This window comes from Monocercomonoides exilis (assembly GCF_001643675.1).
Source record: "Monocercomonoides exilis strain PA203 chromosome Unknown scaffold10-1930038, whole genome shotgun sequence".
NCBI lineage: Eukaryota > Preaxostyla > Oxymonadida > Polymastigidae > Monocercomonoides > Monocercomonoides exilis.
In genome coordinates this window covers 987005-1001733 of record NW_027150555.1, presented here as the reverse complement: position 1 = coordinate 1001733, position 14729 = coordinate 987005, and the positions used below count along the sequence as shown (strand labels likewise).

The 14729-nt window shown below is 37.5% G+C and overlaps 3 protein-coding genes across 3 annotated transcripts; 1 reads left to right on the top strand and 2 right to left on the bottom strand.

The window, feature by feature from the left end:
• Positions 1-140: 140 nt before the first annotated feature.
• On the bottom strand, positions 141-7164 carry MONOS_5020 (Sequestosome 1 A (SQSTM1A); the record flags this gene model as incomplete). Its single annotated transcript, XM_067875138.1, has 4 exons — positions 141-1317; positions 1501-2793; positions 2977-7018; positions 7110-7164. 4 exons carry the CDS (start codon positions 7162-7164, stop codon positions 141-143), a joined length of 6567 nt encoding a protein of 2188 aa, XP_067732002.1.
• A 1330-nt stretch (positions 7165-8494) lies between these two features.
• MONOS_5019 (uncharacterized protein) lies at positions 8495-10230 on the bottom strand (the record flags this gene model as incomplete). Its single annotated transcript, XM_067875136.1, has 4 exons — positions 10053-10230; positions 9894-9924; positions 9335-9828; positions 8495-9262 (listed from the first exon to the last, which is right to left on the bottom strand). Exons 1-4 carry the CDS (start codon positions 10065-10067, stop codon positions 8495-8497), a joined length of 1308 nt encoding a protein of 435 aa, XP_067732001.1. The 5' UTR covers positions 10068-10230.
• Positions 10231-10392: 162 nt separating this feature from the next.
• Positions 10393-14727, top strand: MONOS_5018 (uncharacterized protein). The gene has a single exon (XM_067875135.1). It carries the CDS (start codon positions 10733-10735, stop codon positions 14306-14308), a length of 3576 nt encoding a protein of 1191 aa, XP_067732000.1. The 5' UTR covers positions 10393-10732; the 3' UTR covers positions 14309-14727.
• The last annotated feature ends 2 nt before the right edge of the window (positions 14728-14729 follow it).

The following is a 14729-nucleotide window of genomic DNA, read 5'->3' as shown; positions in this document are numbered from 1 at the left end:
AAAATAAAAAAATAATAATAATAATAAAATAATAATATATTTCAAAAAAAAGAAAATATTTTAATTAAAATATTTCAAATTGATAAACAGAGCAAATATCGCAAAATGAAAACTCCTGATAAACAAAGAAAAATCAGCAATTAGTGATGTTGATGTTGGAAAGGCGGAGGAGGAAGAATTGTTACACCTTGTTTTTTTGAAAGGGCGTCAGAAGAAGAAACATACGAATAGCCAGATTGATAGAAATGTGCATTAGAACAAGGGGCAGACAGCTGGGGAGGAGGAAGGCGTTGCACTGGAGTGTGCTTTCGTGTCTGCTCAGCATTAAGAATAGCAGATGTTAGTGAAGCAGGAGAAGAAAGAGATAACACAGGAACAGATGAAGAAGACAGGGGAGAAGGTGAAAGAGAAGAGTTGGCTGGCTGCAGAGTGAGGGAGGGAATATGAGGATAAGACGATGACCGAGTCGATTGAGTCGATTGAGTTGGATTGGTTTTTTGCATTGACTGCATTGATTGATTGAATTGAGTAAAATGTGCCATCTTATTTGTCTGGATTGGATAAATAGACTGAGTTGCTGCTGATGCAGTTGTAAATGTATTGACTGAAGAAGCAGTTGATTGTGATGGAGATGCCTGTAATGACAGCAATGCCTGCGGAGTTGTGTTCAGAATGGGCATTTGCAGCTCGCTCAGCTTTGTGGATGACGGTGGAGGCAAAAGAGTAACACTTCCTTTTGGGTTGGGTTGTGGGTCTTGTGAAGGATAAGAAGGGGAAAGAGAAAGTGAAGGGAAAGGAGAATGAGAGGTGGAGGAAGAGGAAGAATTAGAAGAGGAAAAGGAAGAAGATGATGATGAAGGCAATTTCTTTGAATCTGCAGCATTTTCTTTGTTTTGACGGCTTTTGGAGATGAACTTGACGTTGTCGAAGTATGAAGAAAAAGTCTTCATCCAATCGATTGAGAACTTCAATGCCTTTGATGCATTTGCACTCACTTGCTTATTGTCAGTGGAAGACAACGCTGAATTTGAAGGAGAGGTTGAAGAAGACGAAGAAGAAGAAGAAGAAGAGGAGGAAGAGGAAGAAGAAGAAGAAACAGAAGAAGAAACAGAAGAAGGAGAAGGAGACGGAGACGGAGAAGTTAAACGAGGAAAATATGTTTCTGTAACGTCAGCCAATTCCTTTGCACACAGCCCATCTGAAGAGTCCACAAAATGTTGAGAAGCCAACTGCTCAGCAGAAAGCATTTGGGATGACAGGAACGAAGGAGAGCATTCTCTTCTTCCACTGCTTACATTGCTGATATTGCTGATGTTACTTAGGATATTATTGTTATTGTTATTATTATAATTGCTACTGGTATAATTTTTATGGCTATTATCAATGTTATCAATATTATCAATATTATTGTCTTTATCATTCTTTCTATTATTATCATTATCATAAACATTATTATCATAATTATTATTTTTACTTCTTCCAATCTCACTCCCCACCAACATTGGAGACAAACGAGCAAATCCCTCTGATTTCATCGTGTCATACAGCCCAACCGGAGAAACAGGAGGTGTTCTGTCTTTGAGCGGCTCAAAAGTGAAGTCCGGAAACAAAGCAGCAGAAAGCGAATGAGAATGGGAATGAGAAGAAGAAGATTGAGAAGAAGAAGAAGAAGATGATGATGAATGAGAAGAAGCAAAAGCAGGAGAATGAGTATGGATTGGAGTGTTGTGTGAAGCAAAGTCTTCAGAGAAGCCGCAGGGTGAGTGAGAGAGGAGAGAAAGAGGAGGGGAATCATTGCACACAAGTGTGGTGGTGGAGGCAATATTGGAGATTGAAGAAGAGGAAGAAGAAGAGGAGGAGGAAGAGGAAGAATTAGAAGAGGAAGAGGAAGAAGATGACGAGGATGACAATAATGAAGAAGTGTTTTCAGAGGTATAAGAAGTCTTCATGGCAGAAGGCGCAAGAGAAAGCGATGGATAGCAAATCAAAGAGGAAGAAGGAAACGAAGAAGAATACGAAGAAGAGGAGGAAGAGGAAGAGGAAGAAGACGAATAAGAAGCCGTTGGAGAATAAGACGCAAAAGACAAGACATCATTAGCTGTGACACTCCCATCCTGCAGTGGAGGCGGCGACTGCAGAAGCGACGGGAGCTCAAACGGATACAAAGCGGAGGGGCTCCATCTTCCGACTGCAGGAGACGCAGGAGGAGAGAGAGAGAGAAGAGAAGCAACCGATTCGAATGAACACTTTGCATCTGCTTCGGATTGCCCTTGAGTCGTGTGCTGTTGAAGAGCAAGTGGCTCTCTTTTGGCTTCGACTGATATGATCGATCCAATGTTGTTGGTTTTGCTATTCTTCCCTGTCTCCTCTATCTTGTCCATCTTCTTCTCCGTCTTCTCTATTTGCCCCATCTTCTCCATTATCCCCCTTTTCTTCTCCTTCTCCTTCTCCTTTTTCTCCTTCTCCATCATCTCCTTCTCCTTCTCCATCATCTCCTTCTCCTTCTCCATCATCTCCTTCTCCTTGTCCACCACAATCTTCTCCAGCACCTCCCGCATCTTCAGCCACAGCCCCCTCATCCATTCTTCTGTCTCTTCGGTCAGCGGCGGCGCTGCCTCTATCACAGAAACAGCTTTTTTCAGCTCTTCTTCGCCGATTGGGGCAGATTTCGAGTGGAAAGAGGAAAGAGACTGAACAATAGACAGAAGAGCGACTAGAGAGATGCCGGGATAGGAGATGCATGCAGAAGGCTCTGATGAAACCTTCTCAGTGGAGTTTGTGCTGTGTTTATTACTATTGTTATTGCTATTATTGTTATTATTATTACTATTAATAATAAAATTACTGTAATTGATGCTATGACTGTTATCATCATTGTTATGATTCATTTGAAGATTCTCTTTTTCTGAAGGGTATTTTGATAGAAATGTAAGCAAGGCCTTCATTTGGTTGTTTGCTGGTGGAATTGAAGAAAACTCAGAAGCAAAAGGATTTTTGCTTCCTTGGAATAGCTCATCATTTACTGGCTTATCCGTTTTTATGCTTTTTTCAGTTAAAAATGAATTCTTCGTGTATTCACTGCCAATTTCATTTGAAACATCACAAATTCCACCAACATTAGAATCACCAGCTTTATCAGCATTATCAGCAACCCCATCAATAATAACGTCACCTTCTTCTCTTTCTCTTTCTCTTTCTCCTTCCTCTCCTCTGTGCTCATTACACTCACCAAACACCTCCAAACAGTATTTCTGAAGCTTGTCGTTCAAATCATCAGCCACCTGCAGCATTGCTATGTTGTCTGGCAATGCTTTCTCGCTCTGCAGCCTCTGAATCCCTTCTTCGAGCGTCATCACAGACAACATGTGCTCAAAGAAGTCAAAATCTGACAGCTGTGAGATGTTTAATGGCTGAGTTTCATTGAAAATTTCATTGTTTTTGGCATTTTTGAGGTTATTTGGGTGTGAAATGGTTGTTTCAGTTGAAGAAGGGGCAGATGATGAATGCAAAGAAGAATGCAATTCACTTAATTTTGGGGAAGATGTTTTTCCACAAACACAATTTGCATCATTATCATTGTCAAATGCAAATGATTCAGATGAAGAAAGTGACGACGAAGAAGAAGCAGAAGCAGAAGCAGAAGCAGAAGTCGATTTTAACTCCAAATCCAAATCCAAATCCAACTCTTTATTCAATACTGAATCCAACTCTGCATTCAATCCATCTTCTTCTTGTCCTATTCTTCTTGCCTGCACCACATTGCAATGCAGTTGAGGCGCTTCTGTTGAGAAAGTGCGAGCGACAAGATGAACAAGAGCCAGCCGGATGAAGTAGATGCCATGGAACAGCTGAGAAATAAGTGAATAGAACTTTTGGTATTTCTCCCTCAGCACAAGGAAGGAAGGAGGCGTGAAGGCTGTTTTGCAGCAGAGGAAAGGGCGAAGAAGATCGTCAAATGCTCTTACGCTGTTTAGTTTGATATGATTGTTATGATTGTTCCGACTGTTATTGTCAATCTGATTAATGTTGTCTGCATCTGCCTGAGGAGTTGATGATACTGATGATGATACTGATGATAATGTTGATGTCGTTTCCACATTGTTATTGTCGTTGATGCTAATTCCACTAAGAGTTTCAGCATATGTTGTTGATTGCATTCTATCAGAAGCATACCTTTGAAATTCATCTTTTTCGTCTGAAGAATTTGCTGCTGTATTGTTTGAAAGTTGCAATTCAGATGAAGAAAACGGAGAAGAAACAAGATTCTCTTCAAACTGATTGAAAGGTTGTTTTGTTGCTTTTGTTTTTGTTTTTGTTGTTGTTGACACTTCTGCTGCTTCTGCTTCTGCTTCTGCTTCTTTGCTCAAAGAAAGCTGATGGAACAGCAGACTGAATGAAGAGGTATTGTTGAGTGTTTCAAGGGAAGAGAAGTCATCATTTGAGTTAAATGAACGAGATTCCTTGCTGTAAGAGGTTGATTGAATGGGACATTCAAAATGAATATCTCGATTTGAAGAGGGAGGAACAAAATGAGGAGGAGGAAGAGGAGAAGGAGAAAAAGAAGAAGAAGAAGAAGAAGAAGAAGAAGATAAAGGAGGAGAAGAAGAAGTTGCAGCAGGATAAGTAGAAGAAGCTAAAGAAGTAGAAGAAGAAAGAGGAGACAATAAGTTCTGTTTGAAGAGAGGAGAAGAGATTGAAGGAGAGGCAGTGGGTGTGGTTGACAATGAAGTTGACAGAAGAGAAGGAGAGGAAGGAGAAAATGAAGAAGAAGAAGATGATGATGAAGCAGAAGCAGAAGAAGAAGAAGATAAAAATGAAGAGGATGAGGATGAGGAAGAGGAAGAAGAAGACTTTATGATGGAAGGATATTTAAGTGTTGGGGAGACAGAAGAGGAAGAAGAAGAAGAAGATGCCATTGCTGATAGAGAATGTGAATGAAGTGAATAAGGAGAGGCAGAAAAAGGCGGAGAAGACGAGGATAAAGGTGAAGACAAGGAAGCAGAGGAAGAAGCAGAGGAGGAGAAGGAGGAGGAGGAAGAAGAAGAAGAGTCTTGTCTGTTAGGAATAAATGGAATGGCCGATGGAGAAAGCATGGGGGATGAGAAATTAGCAGAAGAAGGGTTAATAAATGAAGCAGAAGGATAAGAAGAAGAAATAGAAGAAGCAGAAGCAGAAGAAGAAGAACAGAGAGCGAGGGAAGAGTGTGTGTGAGGCAGAAGGGTGTGCTGAGAAGGAGATTGGACGAGGTCTGTTTGAGGAAGAGGGGCAGAGGCAGACTGAGGGATAAGAGGGGTAGAGGATCTTCTTGTGTGTGTTGGGTGGGTGAGGAGGGAGATGGGGGAAGAGGAGGAGAAGGAAGAAGAAGAGGAGAAGGAAGAAGAAGAGGAAGAGGAAGGAGATGTAGAAGAAGAAGGAAGGGTATAACCATGCTCATTCAGAAGAGGAGTACGTGGAGATTTCACATGCTGATTGAAAGAACTATTACTATTATTATTGTTGTTATTATAAGTATTATTATTAGATAGAAACGATGGAGAAGGCGAATTGCGGAAATAAGATGAAGTTCCGTGTGGAAACGGGAGCTGGGCAGAAGAGGCGCGGAGTCCAGACATCACAGGCGGTGTGGCAGAAGGGGTGGTGGATGCAGTCAAGGAGAAGAGAGGGGGATAAGGCTTGGCAGAGGAGGAAGGGGTGGATGGTGAGAGGGACAGTGATAATGAAGAAGAAGAAGAAGAAGCAGAGGAAGAAGGTGGTGATGATGATATAGCAGCAGCAGAAGAAGAGGAGGAGGAGGAAGAAGGAGATTGAACCTGGCGATAAAGTGATTGAAATGGCTGAGAATGCGACGAAAGCTCCAAAGACGAGGAGCCAGGCAGCGAGCGAGTGGATTTGTGCTTTGGAAGGATGGGACGTTGTGATTGTTGTGATTGCAGTGTTTGTTGTGGTTGTAGAGTTTGTGATGATTGCTGAATTTGTTGAAGCTGATGCTGATTCTGAAGCTGTTGCTGTTGGCGAGGTGACACAAATCCTTGTGTTTGTGCCGGCGAATGAAGTTGAGCCAACAAGGGGGAGTTTGATATGGTTGACGGCGAATGTGGCAGAGAGGCGAAGAGCGGAGAAGGCAGCTGCGTGTTTGCGGGGCAGCCGGGAGACGGCCGCTGCGTCTTCTGGGCAACACCCAAGTCCGGACGCCAGCGCATCTGATCTGGAGGAGCAGCTGCCTCGTCGGCTGGAACGGAAGATGAAAGAGCAGAAATCGAGGGCGTTTGAGGCTTCGGAGAATTATCGAACGGAGAAAGAGCCCCTCGCGAAGACGAAGGAATCAGAACTGCAGATGCAGAAGCGGGCCTTTGAGTAACATTCCCAGAATAATTTCTTGACTGCAAATCAGTGCTCTCGGTGCGTTCCGGCACTGTGTAATATGGAACTGAATTAGCTTTAATAGATTGCTGAGGTTGTGCATTTGTTTTCAAATGAAAAGAAACACTTTGAGAAGGTCGCGGCTGTAAAAGAAAAGTTGCAAATGATGGGAAATCGCCTGCCTCAGGAAATTTATAAGAAGGGGATAAAGCTGATAAAGAAAGAGGCGACAATGAAGCAGATTTCAACGTTATTGGTTGTAGTCCATACGTTTCTGCAAAATGATCCCATATAGTTTGTAGAGGAACAAAGGACCTTATAAAATGAATGAAATAGGGGCTTGCACGTATTTGTTTTAAAGTCTCAACACCGTCAGGCGCTTTGACTGCTTGCTCCAGCCATGCGCGAAACGCTACAGGATCACAAAACAAAGGAGTTCCATTTGATACTGGCTGAGATAAATCATTAACAAGAAGTTGCTGTCCAGGCTGTAAAGGTTTGTCGATACGAGAAAATTTGTGAATTGGATTGTGAAATGTTGTGCGAAAGGGCTCGCATTGTGAACATAAATCAAAGTCAGCACAATCAACACATTTGTATCGAATTCCGATAACCTGTTTTTTGCACCTGTTGCAGAATATGTCTGGATGAATAATTACTTGATATTCGATAATTAATCATTTCAACATAAATATTATCAATTTCATTAAAAATAATAAATATAAGAAGTTTTATTATTGCTATCATACAGTTTGATTTGCGTGATTCGTCTCGAAAAGAACATTCTTCTTCAGATTTACTCATGCAATATTCAAGTTATTTATATTGTTGATCTTTTCACAAAAAAAATTGATTTTCTAAGAAAAAAATTTTTTTAAAATTCCATATTATTTCATAACATCGAATAAAGTGTAGCAAAAACATCAAAACCGAATACCTGCTCGATTAATGTTTCTCTTCTGTTGTTTACATTTCTGACAATTTTTTTAAAAAGCGATTGAAATGATTTCTTCCTTATTGTGCTCTCAGTCTATCTGTCAATATTTTCAAGTTCCTTTCTTCTTTATTGTATTCGCTATTCGTGTTTTTAACATTTTTGACTTTCACTTTCTGCTATTCCTTCTATTGCATGCATGTTAAATATCTCATTCTCTCAAATTTCTGTTGTTTTTCGACAATTATGTATTTCTAATTGCTAAAATCTGAAAGGAAAATAGCCTCCAATTTGCAGAAGGAAATTAGTTTTTTGATGTCTGTTTTTCAAAATGAAAAATCTCTAGATTTTTAGATATCTTTTATTATCTGAAAATTATCTTTCCCTCTTTTCTCTTCCTTCGAAACATTCAGGGGAAGAACATGAATTGCAGAGCTATTGTGTCTACGAATTTTAAAAAGAATAGTTTTTTAAACTCCTGTCAAAACGTATTTTTGTTTTCAGAAGAAGCAAAACAGTAAAAGAATAATGAAAAGGGTAGGAAAATATTTTTCTATTGAATATTTCAGACAATTTCGTAAAAGGTATTTCATAGTAATCTTCATTTTTGGTGAAATCTTCTTTTTTCTAGCTTATTCGAAATGGTCTATAAATGTTATATTTCTGTTGATTATTTGACGATGTTCATTGGAAGGCGAAACAGAAAGAGAAAGTTAGCTAATGCGGTCGAGAAGCAACAACAAGCCTACTGGTTGAAAAAAGAAATTAACTTCACTTTTCAACCTCGTTAATCTCACAAAACCAGTTATTTTATCTGTGCGTTTTGATATCACATCTTTGTTTCTTTGATATTACGTATTATTACTAAAAAAAAAAAAAAAAAAAAAAAAAAAAAAAGAAGAAGGAAGAAGATGAATAGCAACTAATCTTCCAAAGAATCAGAGAAGAGGCTGCTGGAGAAGATGAATGAAAAAGTGACCACTGATTTTTGCCTCGTGAAACTTGATGAACAAACAAACCATTTGAAAAAGAAGAGAATGGAAGGCATTTTAATTCTCTTTTTTCCTGCATTTCATCAAAATGAAGTGAGACAATGATTAATTTGAAAATAATTTATTCATATGATTATTTTCGATTTTGCAACATGATAAAAAGAAAAATAAACATTTTGTGTTATGAAATTCTTCAAATTTCATTTTCTTAAACATTCACAAAATAATCAGAAATATTCAACGATAATCCGTAATAAAAACGTTGATATATATGAAAATTCAGTACTTCATGAAAGCTGATGATGATGTCTTCGTATCCTTCTTCTTCCATCCGTTCAAGCACTTTTCTTTTCAATTCTTTTCTTTTCTCTTTTTCCATTTTTTCATCCTCCTCTTCATTTAATCTCCTCGTTAACTTAATAAAAAATAACAATCCATTAAATGTTGTTATGAAATCCATTGTTGATTGTTGAAGCTCCTCCAAAATGAGATCAAAAGCACCACTTTCCAATAATCCTTCAATTTTCACAACTCCGTTTGTTGCAGTATTTTTGAACAACACAATGCATCGATAGCTAATTTCTCTGTAATTATCCCTTGAAGCTCGAAATAACTGAACAATGCTGCTGATAAGTCCAGCAAGTTCTTCGTTCCACAATGCGGACCAGGTCAAGTAATTGTCAACAATATCAATCCATCTCCCAATTATTATCACTTCTTTCGCTTCTATTCTTCCATTTTTTTCTTCTTTTCTCTTCCAGTCGACACATTTTGACAGCTCTTCCAATTCTCTTGCTGCCTCTCTTCCAGAATGCAGTTCATTCGCAAGAACTTCATTCAAATTTTCATTGAGACGTAATCTTTTTATCAAAAATTCCCAAGCAGATTGATAGGCAAGATAAGTGAGATTTCTGTGCTCTTGATGATATTGGATTATCTCTTTGATCTCATTCAAATACAGCTCTTGATCTATTTTCTAATAAAAATTAGAAAAATATCAATAAATGAAGAATGACAATTTAAAAATCAATCAACAAATAAATCTAACCTTCCACATCCCAAGACTGCTCAGTTCCAACAAAGCCATTTCCACTTCTTTTTGAACTTCGTCGGTTTCCTCTTTGTCTGATGCAGCTTTCAGAATAGAAAGCATGCAAATCAAAAGCAATTCATATGAGAAGCATTTATCAAGAGTTAGATAGCATTCACAAAGATCAACAAGAAGCTTCTCATTTTTCCCATCTTTTTTCATATCTTCTTCAATAATCATCTTTTTAAATCTTTTATTCAATGAAGATTCTTCAAAGCATGGAATCCATATATTTTTCAGCACATTACAATATCTAATACGCTTCAGTAGCAAAATTGCATTCCCCATCAAAAGCATCCTTTCTTTAATCATTTTGTCCATTTCATTGAGCAGCTCTTTCGTGAAAACAGATTTGAACTCTTCTTCATCCATTTCATTAATCACTTCTTTCATTTCTTCGACTTTCTGTTTCTGATCATCGGCTGAGTCATTGCCCAACTGGGAAAACAACTCTGAAAACAAATGAAAATTGAAAAGTCATAACCATCAAAAATTTTCATCTTCTATCCCTGCATACCAGTGAACTTTTTTGTGTTATTCGTCTCCTGCTTTCTCGAAAACGTATTTCGGAAAGAAAACGATATGATTTTGATATTCACATTGAATTTGCATATGTTTGAAAAGACGTGGGTGTATTTTTAATTCAAAACAATAGTGAAGATATGTGCACTCATACCTTCATTTTTTGCATTTGTATTTTTTTATAAGTAATTTAGAAAAAAAACAACGCTTTTTCGATTTTCCTTTTAATTTGTAATGGATTCCATGATCGAAAAATATATTTGAAGATAAATTATTCATTGTTAAAAAATAAGAGAACATTTAGTGAACATCACATATTGGCAAGACAGGAAAATATGGGAACGTCTGGAATAAATTTATTTCAAACAATTCTGCAATTTGATTCCGTTCTTTTAATGGTGCCATTTCAATTTTATTTGAAATGAGTTTCGTCAACTTTATTTCAGCTTTTTGATCATTATTACCAATTTGATATCAAAGAAGACGAAATATCATTCAAAAAGCATTATTTCTAATGAACATTTATTTGAATAAAAAGACAAAACACTTTTGTGTATAAAATTTATCAAATAATAATAGATAAAGAAAGAAAGAAAAGAATGAATTAATAAATAACAATAATAAATAAAAAAAGAAATGATGAAAAGCAAAATTGAAAACTAGATTTTCAACTCCAAATAAGATGGTAGGTTTTGATAAATATGACAGATTAAAGAAATAATTCAATCTTCCATTTTCCTTCGCAATTTTTTTATTTGAATAATTCACAAAACTCAAAAAGTTTACCCATAATAATATTTATTATCGCAGTATTTAGATCTTCATCTGAAACGAATGGGCTTTCGGATATTTGGATATCTCATTGTACAACTTTTTGCTTTGAACAACATATTTGCATTAGAAAACGAAAATGATACGAAGTTCAAAGAAACACTGCCTTTTTCAAATTGCGTCTCTCTCACAATTCCTTTTGAAGAAGTTTATGTTGACACATTTACGAATCTACATCCATCAAATGAATTAACAAAAGTTATTGATTCATCTCGTGGATCTGATGTGAATAGCAATTGTGGCCAGCAAAATTCACCATGCAGAACAATTACATTTGCAGTTCAGAATACAGAAACATCAGAAGATATTTCATTAATTGTGAACTCTGGAACTTATCAAGAAGAAATTGTTATTGAAATATTAGCAAAATCTGTTTTGGTGAAAGGAGAAGCCCAGTCGAAAGTTGTGATATCCACACTAAATCAGAAAGCATCAACATCTCTGTTTAATATAACTACAGGAAAACTTGTTGCAACGAATTTGACTATTGTTCATGATTCTACTGAAGTAGCGGCACGCACTTCGGTATTGTTTAAAATCGAATCTCCATCAACAACTGAATTTGGATCAGTAGATCTCAATTTTGTTACAATTAAATCAAATGAACAACATAACGAATCTACACCTTTTTCAACTCCGCTTTTTTTGATGAACTGTGGTTCATTAAAGATAGAAAACTCAACAATTAAGAATTTTTATTTATCTGGGAAACATATCGTTGAAACTACTTCATCTAATATTTCTTCAATTAGCTTAACCTTTGTTAATACGATTTTAACAAGCATATCTACAAAATCTGTATGTGGAGTATTATTTGGTTCAAAAGATGAACCTTCTCAAAGTTTATCAGAAGAAAAGATAAATGCAGATATCAAAAACTGCACATTATCAGAATTACGAAGCAGTAACACAACGTATGGAGGAGGAATGCTTTTGATTCTTAAACCTTTTTCAGAATTTAAGATGACGAATAGCAAAGTGACAAATTGTGTTGTGAATCAAGGATATTATTACAACACTTATGGAGGAGGAGTTTATTTATGGTTTGATGATCCAACAGGAGATTTTTGCTTCAATTCAGCAACATTTAGTGGTAATAATGCAACTTATGGCTCAGCAGTTTTTATTGAATGCAACGATTTGAATCGCACAATTGTTTCGTGGAAACTGGACATTGATGCAAAGGGAGAAAGAAATTATGCAACAGCAGTTATGGGGAAGAGCAGAGCCACCAACACCTCTTTTGATCTGCTTGCTTTAATAAAACCAAAAAGAACAACCGTTTTTTGCGATGAGGAAACAGGAATAGATAGTGCCATATGTGGGGACGCAAACCTTGCGTGTCAATCATTGACATTTGCTCTGAGGCAAATATCATCAGCGTCAAACTCGAATTCACTCGATAACAACGCAGTCTTCGCTGCAGCTTCGCAAGGATCTCCTGCAATTGTGGCTCAAAACACAATTGCGTGCAAAACCAACATTTCGCTCGGAAATGTTGATATTCTCAGTTCCAAATCTTTTGAAAGAGCGACATTGAACTTTTATTTCAACGCGGAAGATTCGCGCGGTAAATTGATTATCAATGGCAGCTCAACAGTTCGCAGAATGTCTATTTCTGCTTCATTTAAAGATGGCGCCGGGAATAATTATGGAGCCTATTTAATTCAAGTGAAAATAAACGGATCTCTAAACATTCAAAACTGTACTTTTATTTCATCTGGTTCTTCTCAGTCATTGATTGCATCTGCTTCATCAAGTTATTCAAAACCAATCTCTGCAAGAAGTGTTATAAATGATGAAAATTGCATCGTCACTGGATTAATCGAAAACGATGGGAATTTGGAGATCTCAGATAGCACAATTAATAAGTGCTCCTGGACAAAAACAATGATAGCTAACACTTATTCCTCAATTGCTAAGTTCTCCAGATGCTTATTCTGTAATCTTTCTGTTCAAGGTTCTACATATATGATCGAAGCATCACAGAAAAGCACATTATCCCTCGAAGGATGCACCATGAAAAACTGTTCAATAACAACAGATAATGGAAGACTGGTTTATGCATATTCAGCGTCTGTGAATGTCCATGATTCTGTTGTTGTTGGAGAGTTGACAAGCGGTTCTGCTTTAGAAGAAACGTGCGAATGGGGTACAGGATTGATCTCATTGGAATACTCCAATACTCTTATCACTTCATCCTCATTCACAAACTGCTCAAAAGGAGCGTTAAAATTCTTTGAGGGAAACCTGACAATGAGGCAATGCATCATGGAAAACAACAATCCAGGTATTCCAGGTTATCCAATGATGAGACGTAACATAGTGTGTAGAGTGAGTTACTCGAACACCGGTGACATATACATCTACAAGCCGATTTCAGGAGACGGTACAAACGGCACAAATTTGTGGATCTATGACTATTCTTGCAATGTCAAAGGAGATGTGAATGCAACAAGTTCAGATGATCCAAAACTGCTTTCTAATTCTTTCTTTGAGCCAGTCGTAACAAGCTGCAACGTATCTGAGCTTGATTCAGGAGAATACTTGTTGTCTATTTATGGGCACGATTTCTATCCATGCAAAACTCAAGCTTATATTCGAAGGATAAACAAGGATAATAAAACGGATGGCGCCTACAGATTTGATATTTCAAAGTATCATGACCTGACTCATGTAGAAGCTGTTGTTTCTCATTATGCTTTGAACCTCAGAAATAGCGATGATCGCATCGGCGTTTCGATTTATTATGGAATAGGTAATAAGTGGTATAGCACAGGAGCCTATTTGAACTCAACAGGGCCGGTTGTTCCAGATGATCCGAGTGAAAGCAAAAAGAATAAAGGAGATCCTGCCAAAGTCAACTCAGCCTACATTGTGGCGCTGGTTGTTCTGATCATCTGCTTTATTATCAGTTGCATTGCTCTGCGCTGCACTTGCGCCTCGTTAAGCTCTGCAAAACTGAACAGCACCAGACAAAGAAACATGTATACGCCAATGAAATCATCATCATCATCATCATCATCATCATCTTCTTCTTCTTCTTCTTACACAAGTAATATGGTTACATCCTCTTATCCTTCAACATACACTCCACCAGCAAACAACGCATCAACTGGAAGCAATGGAGGAGGTAACGATTCAAATGCACCAATGAATGCATCTCAGATGCAACAGCAACCACAGTATCCTCCGAGCGTTCCTCTCAACAACATTCCAAATAATGCTGCACATCCTTCAACCCCATTCCCAAGTGCAGAAGGAAACAAAGAAGATGAAAGAGATCCAGCTTCTGAGAAAGATGAGCCAGAAGATATACATCCTGGGAACGGAGCGCAGAATGTTGGATTTAACGATCCAAACTGTCAGAACGGGTTCATCCCACCGACGCTGCCACAAGATCCATCCTCGATGCAGTACATTCCGCAGACCATTTCGTATGTGTCGAATATGATTGACCCAAGCGCGCCTCCAGCGACAATGCATTACCCTGCACAGCAAGGTTCTGGACAGTACTATTCGGGTGCTCCTTCTTATTCTTATGGCAATTATCAGCCTGGGCAAACATATGTGCCTTAAATTTTTAGAGTTTACACGAGATTGCTCGCATTGATTTTTATATTCTTTTCTTTTTGTTGTTAATCAAATTTTTCTTCTGTCATTTATTTTTCATTTTCTATTATTTTGAGAATTATTATTCAACATACGCCTCTTTTTTTTTTTTTTTTGTTGTTGTTGTGTTTTGTTTTTGTTGTTGTAGTTTTTTTAATTATTTCTTGAGCTCAAGCCTTCTCCCCTCTTTACCAACTTGTTTGTGTTTTGTAAACATTGCACGGTGCATCATTTACCAATAGTTTAGACAGATTAAGAGCTTGTTATTTGTTGTTTATAGAGAATCTTTTCAAAGATAAATTTTATTCTTTTTTTATATTCAAATGAACTTTTTTTTAAAGGAATGCAATATGACTGTTTTCTGCTATTTTCGCAGAATGATCCTATT

Bases quoted from the DNA above. Each gene is read 5' to 3' on its own strand.
- MONOS_5018 (XM_067875135.1), top strand. From the start codon at position 10,733: ATGGGCTTTCGGATATTTGGATATCTCATTGTACAACTTTTTGCTTTG.